This window comes from Lycium ferocissimum, chromosome 6 (genome assembly GCF_029784015.1).
Source record: "Lycium ferocissimum isolate CSIRO_LF1 chromosome 6, AGI_CSIRO_Lferr_CH_V1, whole genome shotgun sequence".
Lineage (NCBI taxonomy): Eukaryota > Viridiplantae > Streptophyta > Magnoliopsida > Solanales > Solanaceae > Lycium > Lycium ferocissimum.
In genome coordinates, this window is record NC_081347.1 from 60,219,745 (window position 1) to 60,232,178 (window position 12,434).

The following is a 12,434-nucleotide window of genomic DNA, read 5'->3' on the forward strand; positions in this document are numbered from 1 at the left end:
TTGTGTGCATCAGCGTAGAGGAATTGATTTGGTTACCCAATTCACCAAATTAAAAAATGATATACACATGAATGTAGGAAAAAAAAAGTAAAACAATGAAAAGAATATTGTCCAGAACAGAGATCAGTCTTACTTGCCAGAATTTCCTCTAATCTTCAGTAATATGTTACTAATTAATCTTTCTCAAATGCTATAAATTCTCTTTTTCTTCTCTTTTTCTTTTCTGCTATATAATAGAAGAAAATCAATATGAACTGCGCCATGGGTTTGAGAAGGAAAACTGGTTCTTCAAACCGTATAGCACAAAACTGCGCTTTAAAACTGATTTTAGCGGTTTGAATTTGTTTGTCCGATCTCTTTTTTATCTTGGCAAGTGGCTTTTTGATAATAGATAGATGTGCTCCTTGAAGTTTTCTTTTTCTTAACCGTTGTAGTTTTCTATTTATGAATTTTGTATTTTTAAATTAGGATTTTTCTAGTGATGACACTTGTCATCTTATCATGTTTTTGCCTCTCCTATTATATATAAATATAAATAGATAGTTATGTAGGAATTCTAAATCAACTAAAATCTACGTTATTAAGTCTTCCTTATTTAAACTACGTAAGAAATCCTCATATTTATGACTTTAAAATCAATTAAGATTTTGCCACTTTAATTCTACCATCTAAGTTTAATAAACTAACTGAATCATCGTTTTCATTGGATAGGTAAAGGAGTATTACTACAAAAGGAATTGAATCCCAATATACATGAGTTTTACACAAAAGAAGGCAGAATAATATATTGCATACGGCGAGTATTACTACAAAAGGAGTTGAATCCCAATATACATGACTTATACTTACAAGAAGGCCGAATAATATATTGCTTGCGACGAAGTTCCCGTTTTATGTATGTCCTGCAGTCCTGGTATGTTATTTTCCTCCAAAACTTATAGAAACTGAGAAAAAAACATTAGTTAACCTTTTTTTTTCTTTTAAAACAAAAATTTCATATTGAAACAAAATTATAATTGAATTATTTTTTAATATATTATGACGTTGAAATCAACTGAAAAATTCTTTTCTTTCTAGAATTCTTGCACCTTTCAATTACGTAGGAAAGTTTCGACCACTTTTAATTTCTAAGCTTTCTCATATAACTTTTCTCAAAATAGATTTTGTCCTTTTCCGTATTGCATTGAAAAGTTTTTATGTCATGCTAATATTTGTTGGACGCCTAATAAAACAAGTATTTTCAAAAGAATTAGGACTAATATCTATCAAGAAACAAACTATAATTTGTTCATCCTCTTGAACTCTATTTATATAGTATTTTCCCACCGATTTTGAATCTATATTAGGAGCAGTTTGCCAATATGAAGGCATCAATATATTTGTAATTGATCAAGAGTATTCTAATCCGTTTTCTTCTTCTTCTTTTTTTTTTTTTTTTTTTTTTTTTTTTTCTAGGTTGCTGACAGCTTCAAACTGACATGGAGGGATATCAAACGAAAATCTCTCCGCTGTAGTGCTTGAAACTTCAACAGGTGGCAGTTAAAATGAGCAATAGGCCGGCTGGCCGAGGTCCTTTGTATTCGCATGACCAAGTCAAACCCAAAAAGTGGTAAGCTGAAAATTACCTCATGCTTTCTACCATCTTCGTAGGCAAAATATCTTTTGTGATGATTGACAGGGATAACGTGTAATATATCTTGAATTGGTATTCTTAATTTAGTTTTGTTTATTGATGTAAGTTGTTATCGGAATACTTATATCAAAATGCTTCTGTTCTCTCCAAGTTTTCTAGTTTAAGAAAATCTTAAAATTGTTATTTTAAATTAGTTTTTGCAAATTTACTTTATTTTATATTGTTTTAATTAATTTTTAAATAATATATGTTATGCGTACACTCACATATTGTACTTATGATATTCTATAACTATAGTTGGAATTTCAAGATTTTCAGATAATTTAATTTTCTTCTTTACATGAATTTATTTGTTTATATATTCAAATATCGGTCGTCGACACCGCTTATAAAAATGTTATATACATTTTTGCTTGTATACCAAAAAGTACTTATCTCTCATAATTTTACTTTTTCATTTTGAACAACCTATGTTTAATCACTTTGAAACAAGCCGTATATGTTGACACCTAATTTTTGACCTTCCATAATTTATTTTAATCACCCAGAATCCTTGAATATCAAATGGAGTGAAAAGTTAAAATGATTTTATAAAATGATTTAGCTAATATTTTGCCATCCTCATTTGGTAAAACAATTTCTACAAATATTCTAAGTCATTTGAAAATTAATTTGTATATTATTAGAACAATATATGAATTTACCAAAATTTTTGAATTAATTTAGTAAATATTTCACTTTCTTTAAAATTCAAGGAAATTGGGTATTTGAAATAAATATCCGAATTTCGCCATTTAAGTTTATTACATAAAATAGGTCATTATATCCATTTTACACTTTAATTTAAATAACCAAATTCATTGGTCTATTTTAATGAGGGTGAAATTGAGATACTGCCTAACAAATTAATGAAATGGACTTAATTTCAATTAGGTGGACTTTTTTGACAAAAAAAAAAAAAGGGGAGATATTTAAATCAAATCCCCATGGGCCTCATATTACTATTATATATAAGAGGGAATGTGAGGACTTTTGTAGTCCTCACAATAATTTTCCAATTTTTTAAAAACTTTTTCATTAATTACTTTTATGTCCTAATTTTATTTATTTAAGTCAATTTTTTTGTTTTTTGTTTTTAAAGTCTACTTTTCAAAAGCTATCGAGCCTGGGGATTTTTGTAGTTTTTAAAACTTTTTAATTAATTACTTTTAGGTCATAATCTTATTTATTTATGTCAATTTTTTTGTTTTTGTTTTTAAAGTCTACTTTTCAAAAGCTATCAAACCTCCTACCTCATTTTTCACGTTCTTTGATTTTACGATTGGTGCTCGATATCCGCATTTGAGCCCAATTAATCCAGATAATTCGCATCGCATCGCGCCTATTCGGGGGAGCGCTTCCTCTAAAGATTTTTTTTTATGTCCATGTTCGAACCCCTAATCCCTAATTAAGAGGGCTTGTTCCATCCGTGCACAAGTTAAATTATGTATTTGTCTTAAAAGTTCATTAACTATGTATAGATTATTTATTTAGAACTAAATAACTTCAGAAAATTAGGATACATAAGTTATAATTTCATCAAAATGGAAGTTAAAATATTAAAGGAGCGGAATGAAAATTTTGCTTTTATATAACTACCACTTTGTGGACTACAATGGTATATGGTTGTTGTTGTTGTTGTTGTACACTTGTACTAACACAAATTATATTTCTTTAGTTAAAATATACGCTTATATATCTTGAGTTTGGGCGAGAACCATGCAAGACGGCCCCCCACATAACTAGTATGTGAATATACGGGAATATATATATATATATATATATATATATATATATATATATGTATAAGGGCTATTTATTAAAAAATGAATAATATATAATTAAAAAAGGGTCTTTGACATATATATACATCTTAAGGAGAAATATTTACGAAACGTGACGATAGTTTTATATTTACAAAACATAACATTACAAATCCTATACAAAACATGCTTTATATTTAAAAAAAAAAAATATTTTTAAATTATTTTTTATTTTTTAAAAATCATTTTTTAAAAAAATATTTTTTTATTTTAATTTTTTTTTTTTTAATTTATTTTTATTTTTTAAAAAAATTAATATTTTTTTTTTGCTCAAAAACTTATGTATGAAAGTTGTATGAAATGTGTATATCTCGCTCAAGACTTAAAAAGTTTGCTCAAAATTTAGTGTATGAAAAATGTATGAAATGTGTATATTTCGTTCGAGCTTAAAAATCCACTCAAAATTGTGTGTATGAAAACAATATGAAATTTGTATCTTGCTCATGTCTTAAAATTTCGCTCACATTTTCATGTATAAAGTTCATGTTAGATTTACGTAAAATTAATACAACTACAACACGTTGTAACAATTTTCATACAATATTCGAGGCTTAAAGTTTTCGCTCAAAATTTTGTATATGAAAATTATATTAAAAATTTTGCTCACACATACACATTTCATACAACTTTCATACACAGAAATATGAGGTAATTTTTTAAGCCATTGAGCAAAAAAAAAAAAAAATTAATATTTAAAAAAATATATAATTTTTTTTTTTTTAAAAAAATAAAAATATTTAAAAAAAAAAAAATTATAAAAAATATATATATTTTCTGGAAAAAAAATAAAAAAACGAAAAATATATGAAAATCGTCACAATGATGTTTTGTAATATATCGTTATGTTTTGTAAATAAGGAAAACTATCGTTACGTTTCGTAAATATTTCTCCTTAACATGTATATATACGTAGTTTTCCCTTAAAAAAACTGGATTGAGTCGGCCCAGATCGACGCAAATAAGGGGGTAAACCCCTATCCCTTTTTCATTTTTTGCAAGGGCAAACAGCCCTTAAGGGCTCCTTCCCTCTTTCTTGTTAAAACCCTAAGCGCCGCCTATGTCATCATCTCCATTTTGGGAGATTTGCGGTCGCTTTTTTGCTTTGTGCAGGTCTATGTGACCTATTTTGGTAACGTATTATGACTATTTGTTTGCTTCTCATACTTCCCTCCAAACAAGGTATTATCTATGGCGTTTTTGATTTTCTTTCTTGATTTTTCGCATTATCAACGGTCAAATACTGTAAAATATTAATGGGTTTTGTTTATATTGATTCAAAATCGCGATTTTTGAGTGGTTTGCAATGAACCCTACGGATCGATTTCTACTTGAAGTAATCTGGTCCCTTGATGTTTGTTTTAGTTTAATCCTAGCCCTACAATGCTAAATGTGAGGAGGGAACCTCAGTTTTGAGGGTCATCCCACATTGAGAATTTAGGGGGTTTGGGATTTTTTGAGTACTATAAATACATGCTTCATTTCACTGTTTTAGGCATCAAAAAATCTTGCAAAAAAGGGATCTAAATTGATTTTATTTTGCAAAAGAATTCGAGAAAAAAATTAGGGTTTTGAATAATCTCAAAACCCTTGAGTTTCTTGAGTTAAGTTTATTTTTAAATATTGTGAGTTCGTTTGTGTGGCTATTTGAGTTTGGGGTTGAGCTTGTTCTTCTCAAATCCATCTTGACCAAGGCTGCACCATAAAAAGGTAATATTCTCTCCCTTTGTTAATTTATTGTATTAACTTTACTTTGCTTTGTTAGTAGATAAATAGTTATGTGTTAGATTAGGACATATTTGGTTTGATGAATTATGGTTTAGTGATTCAGTGGTCCTGTTTTATTTAATAAAGGTTTTTAGGAGAAAATAAGTTAATGGGTTTGCTTGAATTTATAAGTTAACTTAAAATCTGTGATTTATTAATAAATTCATTGAGTAGTCTCTTTTTTGTGATGTTTACTTGAGTTTAAGATGCCCTGATTTGATTGCTTGATTCAATTATAACTAAGAATGTAGAGTTGTGGGTTGTGATCTATACACTAGCTGGCTTTGTTTGTGTAGATGCATATCTTGATGATTTTGTCTAACCATTGAAGTGTCAATATAGATCCTTCATCATTTTTAATGAAGTAAGTGACATTATAAGTCAAAAATATAACTCTGTCTGCTATTCACTAAGTAGAAATTTGATAAATCCTTTTAAAAGTGACACAGATTCAGGACTAGTTACTTTCTATTAAAATGAACTTGATTGAAATGAAATCCTATTTGTGTTTCTCATGTGTGCTGAAACTTGTGCTATAATGTGATTTGGGCAGTCTTTGAATTTAATTTGAGAAGAGTATTTAGTGTTAATATACCTAAATAGGAATGATTAAGCATAAGGATATGAAGCCTGTCTAAAATCTGTAACATTGTCTTATTAGTTTTTAAAAGGAGCTTATTGAAAGTCAGAAATCTAGTTTTAAAAGTAAAGATGTTGACTAAGTATAACAAGTCTGTGTGGAGTAAGTTAAGTCCAGATCATTGATCAAGAATGAAATCTTTCTTTTATTTTGATTTGAGTTAAGTCTTGGCTTATCTGTTGTAGCTAAAAAAGTCTATATGAGGTTAAAGTCAAATCTGGATTGGTGGTCATGGATCAAAACCTTTCCTTACTTGATTTTTAAATTGAGTCTTGATTTAGTCACTTAATTTGTTAGGAAATACTATGACTTGTTGCTTTGACTAAAGTTTGGATCTTAAAAAAGAGTTGTCTGTATTTAAATAGTTAGAAATAAACTAGTATAGATTCAAAATCCCTCATAAATAGTTAAGTCCTCATCCTGCTGCCACTTAGGTTAAATTTAAATTCATAAGATAAAAGTTAATTTGATTCCCTCATGTGATCTCACTTGAATTTTATGTTCTGAACTTGGTTAGCCTATAAGTATACTTGCCTTGTTTTTTTTTTTTTAAAGAGAGTTAGCCCAATCCTAAGTCACCTACAGAGTTTGGTTTTACCTTCATTTTTCTCTATGGTCATTGGAGTTGAACTGTTTGGCTCCTTTTATTGTCATTTATTAGGAAGTCGCTCGAAACTCTTTTTTTTCAAACTCGTTTAACTCTGATTCTTTTTCGCACAACTGAAAAATTGGCATTCAACTCTGATTTTGTTAAAGGCTAATAATCAAATACATATTTTGGATGGAGAAAGCTCCGTCTTTCTCAAAATGGCCAAACTGGCAGTTTTTTTGGGCTTTTGATAACGAAAATCTGGGGACAGTTTGTTTTCAAAGAAAGGAAGAGTAATTTTGGGCCTTCAGCCCATTAGTTTAAATCATTTGTGAAACTTGTATTAAAAAAAAAAAAAAAAACCAATGGAAATAATTTGAGTTGAAAGATGTGGTTTACCTTTAAATGGACAAAATGGGCTTGAGGGTTTTTGACACTAATTATAACCTGGAAAATGGCTGGAAAAATTGGGTTCAAAGCCGAAAATGGTTCTGGTGGAAGGCATCGTTTTTAGTCAAATGCTTTCGGCCCAAAAGGTTTATTGGGCTAAAAAATATTTCGACCAAAATGAGGTATGATGGATCTAGGACTGTGGAAATGGTTAGATTTTATGAGCTTTAATAAAAATGATCTGGACCCAAAAGATTTTCTTTTATGCTTATATATGTACACTCCATATTTTCTTAAAAAATAATAAAAATTCCTAAGAATTAAACTTATTTTATTAGGATTAGAATAGTAGCAATATCGGGAGATATACCGGTGTGTCTTAGTTCGGTAATAAAGTGAGTTGAATATTTACATGGATTTTCAAAACTCAAAAATCCCTTTTTTAATGGAATTTTTGCCAATTTTTTTTTGAAATTATGATATGAAATGAAAAAATGGCATTTGCGGAAAATTAAACACTTTAAACAAATAAATACATTAATCACATATTGAAGCTCGTAGGTCAACTGTATTTTACGGATCTTTAATACTAGGGTGCGTAAACCCTTCTCTGGGGGATCACCAGAATTCTTATCTCGAACTTTGGTCCAAAATATTTTTTATTTGCAAAAATTTTTAAACCCGATTTTTTAAATTTTCCATAATAAATTGGGTGGCGACTCTAAAATACTAAAAATTCAATTAGGGCACCAACAACAGCGTAGTAACTTTTATGCTTCACCTGCGTAAAAGCGAACCGTGCAGTATATATTGTCAAATATGAAACTCTCTACATGTAATATAATTTCCTTAATCACATGAATTTTCTCTCAACATTTAACCATGTCAAATTTTTCTGATGACAACTTGGTTGAGTGATTTTATAAGAGAAAAGTCTGTAATTTTATTGATACCGAATAACGTTGAATGACTTTGCTATATAATTATTTATAGTTGAGTAACCTTTTGAGATATTTACAATGATAATAGACCAAATTGAGTAAGTAGAATATAGAGGCAAACGTGTTCTAACTTCCTATTTCCCTGAAATTTTGGTATGTTTCAAATTGTGGTCAACTAAAATCCTTAAACTAATCATAGAATGAGATTGAATTTTAGACTTAAATGTAGTGTTTTGTTTGATCTATAGTTTGCAACTTCTTTAATACAGGTGAAATCTCCTCAACGGCTTAATTCTCCTCTCTATCCTTTTCTTTGATAAGCATAATTTGTTATTCACCGCTTATAAAAAATGTTATATACGTTTCTGCGTGTATACCAAAAAGTGCTTATCTCTCATAACTTACGTTTTCATTTTGAACAACTCGTGTTTAATCACTTTGAAATAAGCCATATATATTGTCAAATATGAAACTTTCTATATGTAATATAATTTCCTTATCACATGTATTTTCTCTCTAACATTTAATTCTATGTATCTAACTCAAAAGTTCAGACGTTAAAGAAGCACCTAACTATTTAACACGAAGCGATACACACGTGCAAGACACGTACACTAAACCTAGTCGTCCAATGAATAAGTTTAACAGTGATAATAATAAAAACAACATTACTGCACAAAATGTCAATAACGTATCTTCAAGTAAATATATCAATTAGGGGACCAAATCAATTGCATCGGGTTATTAAATCTATAAACCAAACCAACAAAAGTCGGGTTTTTCAACTTCTCGGATTTTTCGGGTTTTTTCGGGTAAAGTCTTCATATAAAATATATAACTTTTACCTCAAATATGTATTTAGTCCTAGTAAGTTACGGCTATCTAATTAAGATATTTTTTAAGAAAATAATACAAAATGTCTGATCAGAAATGACATTGTACTAAAATATTCAAAAAAAAAAAAAAAGTAACCAAATCGTATAAAATAATCATAATCTAAAAGTACTAAGTCATGCTGTAATAAATATGGCTAATGTATAAGGCATTTAGAAAATGATCATAATCTAAAAGTACTAAGTCATGCTAAAATAAGTACGGCTAATAAGTATTAATTATATGACAAATATTAGAGAAAAAAATAAAATTAAGTTTTGTATTCTCACTGTCTAAACCCATATAAAACTAAAGAATAAATATCCAATATTATTTTCATTCCTAGTGTTAGAATTGAATTTCTTTTGCTAGCATTATTATTGATTTCATTTTTGTTGAGGTTTATTTGAGTTACTAATATTTATGGGATATAAAACTTATTGGACCATTTAAAATTCTAAATTCAAGCTTGAAATAATATGTTAAAAGGTAAAAGACTATGAAAAAGTTTAATAAATATTTATAAATTAAATTATATATAAAATATTTTTGAAATTTTTTACATGTAATGTCGGATTGGTTTGGTTCGGTTTAACTTTTTTTTGTTAAAACCAAACCAAACCAAACCAATGTTGATCGGGTTTTTCTTTTTAAAACCAAACCAAGTCAAACCAAGTCGGATTGTTTTCTCGATTTGGTTCAGATTATCGGTTTGGTGCAGTTTGTCGGTTTCGTTTGTACACCCCTATTATCAATGATCATATATTGATGCTCTCTGTTTTAGAATATCTAAAGAATGTAACGAATACGACACAATGAAGCAGAAGTAGCCACCTCAAATATCATGAAATTCAAAAATAAAAATCTTCAAGCTAGAAATAAAAACCTTTAGAGAAATAAAAACAAATATATATACACCCAAACCTCTTTCTAATGTCTATTATTTGAAACTTGTAATGAATAATAGGCATTTGTGTGAAAAAATATAGTAGCGTATATGCGGTAAAGAAAAAGAGAAGGAATGAAAAAGAGAAGGAACAGGCGTATGAAAACTTCCAAAAGAGAACCTAAAGAGAACATCAATGAATCTGCAATGGTTAATAGTTTGGCAATTTATAAGATTTCCAATGTCTAGAGCTTGTTTGGAAAGCCACCTAGAAATTGGATTTGGGTGTAATTACACAGTTTGGAATGTTTGTCTGGCCAAGTAATTACTTGGTCAGCATGGAATTTGGTGTAATTAGAGGGGTGTAATTACACTCTTCAATTTTCAAGGGGGAGGCAAAAATTGGTGGCAATTACACTGTGTAATTATAAGGTTACTTTTTCTTTCCTTTTTTGTTTTTGTTTTTATTTTTTTCTTTATAATTTTGTTTATTTCTATTATTTTAATTTCTTTTTATTTTTTTATTTTTGCCTTTTAATTTCTTTTTAATTTTAAAATATATTTTTCTTTTTACATTATTTATATTTTATTTCTCTACCTTATTTCTTGTGATTCCATGTAATTGCTCGTATTTTTTTATTTCTTATTTGTTTTATTTTCTTCATTTAGCGTAACTGCGTTATTATTCTAGTTTTGGAAACTACACCTCTTAATATTAGAAATAATGAGTCATTACCAAACTTAGCATATAATGAGTGATATCATTAAAGTAGAATTTCGTTGTTGAATGAGGTTATAAACTTATTACGTTTTCCTTTTCTTTTGGATTATGTTTACTTAAGTTGTATTAGAACTTATTTACTTAAGTTGTATTAGAACTTATTTTATATGTTGGAATTTGACATATGTTAAACCTTTTTTATTTTTTATTTTGGGATTTTGAAATTATTTTATATTTATGGTTCCAATTTTTTTTTTTTTTTTTTTTTTTTTAATAATTGTTTTATTTCATAGGGGGTAGGGGAAGGGGATTACAATGTGGGGATTCGAACCCTCACTAACAAGGTGAAAGTTCAGGTAGTCAACCAACTGAGCTACTAAATCCCTACTTTATGGTTCCAATTTACTTGCTTTAATAGGTTTTTTTTTTTTTTTTTTGGTAAGCAAATTTTATTGATACCAAGTGATAATTACACAACCAAGCAGGAGCTGACCACCTACTTCACAAAATTCCACAGCTAAGTAGACTATCTAGCTGGTTACAAGATAAAACCATCTATGCTATCAAAAGAGTTGCACCTATCTATTACAGAGAAAAATCAGTACAAGTGTGACCAGATAGAGATAACTCAGTTTTATAGGGAAGCCAGCAACAGTTATGGCATATAATTCAAAGAGTCCAGTGTTGTCTTCCACTTCTGTAGCTTGCTCCCTCTGATATGTATATGAATGGCTATCTCCCTGCACAACCTGTTGCTGTTGAATTGTCTAGTGTGAAACCTGAGATTATTCCTTTCTCTCCATAGTACTGCCACCAGCATTGCAAATTCACTAGTCATAGCACCTTTTGCTGATTTCTTCCTTGGCCAGTTGCATACCCATTGTAATTCTTCTTGCCAAGTACCAATTGACCTGGTGAAGCCTAACCATAGCAACAACCTGTTCCATAAAGCCTTAGTCACAGGACAAGCAAAGAACAAGTTTTCCAACGTTTCATCTGCACTGTCACAATACACACACTCCATTGGAACATGTATTCCTATTTTGAGTAGTCTATCCACATTGCAAGCCTACCCCATGCTGCCAGCCAAATGATGAACTTATGTCTTGGATGGATGTTTTGTTGTAGTGCTAAGCTCTTCCAGTTGACTTTTTGGCATTGAGGCATAAGGTGCAAGTACATCCTCTTGATGGAGAACCTTCTATGAAAGACAATTGCCTACGGACCGTAGACCGTGCCACCGGCTTTGATTAAATGCCCGTGAATGATGAACTTATGTCTTGGATGGATGTTTTGTTATAGTGCTAAGCTCTTTCAGTTGATTTATTGGCATTAGGCATAAGGTGCAAGTACATCCTCTTGATGGAGAACCTTCCATGAAAGACAATTGCCTACGGTCCTGAGGATCGTGCCTTGGCACGATTGCGGTATTACAAGTATTTCCTAGCTTCAAGTATTTTCCTGATCACCCATGTAGCATTAACAGGGATAACACAAGAGTCTACAGTTTCCCCTTTCATATAGTATTCAGTGATCCATTTAATCCATAGACAAATCTTTTTTGCTGCTTATAGCCCATAGTTGCTTCAGTGTAGCAGCATGATTCCATTGCTCCATATTCAATATTTTTTGCCCTCCTGCAGCTTTTGGCATGCACATTTTAGCCCATGAAATCAACGACTTCCTTGAAGCAGCAACAGATCCTGTCTACAAATAGGTTCTACATATACTCTCAATCATTTTCAATATTCTTTTTGGAAGAACAAAATATTGAGCCCAGTATGTCTGAACACCAAATATAACTGATTTGATTAACTGTGTCCTACCAGCATAGGATCGGAGCTTGGCAGTCCAACACCTTATTCTCTCAGTGATCTTCTCCACCAGGGGCATGCATTGTGCAATTGTGAGTTTTTTTTAGGATAAGGGTACCCCCAAGTACTTGAAGGGTAGTTCCCCTCCCTGATAACCCAAGGCTTGCAGAATTTCTTGTTTCAAGGTGGGGGTAACCCTTGACATATAGATAGAGCTTTTGTTCTTGTTAGCCTCTAGCCCTGATGCTGCAGAAAATCTCTGAAAGGCACCTTGTAGCATTTGAATGGACTTCACATCTGCCTTGCAAAACATTAGCAAGT

General features: G+C 30.1%; 1 protein-coding gene across 1 annotated transcript; it reads right to left on the reverse strand.

The window, feature by feature from the left end:
- Window positions 1–10,954: 10,954 nt before the first annotated feature.
- On the reverse strand, window positions 10,955–11,323 carry LOC132061454 (uncharacterized). Its single transcript, XM_059454272.1, has one exon. It carries the CDS (start codon window positions 11,321–11,323, stop codon window positions 10,955–10,957), a length of 369 nt encoding a protein of 122 aa, XP_059310255.1.
- Between the last annotated feature and the right edge of the window lie 1,111 nt (window positions 11,324–12,434).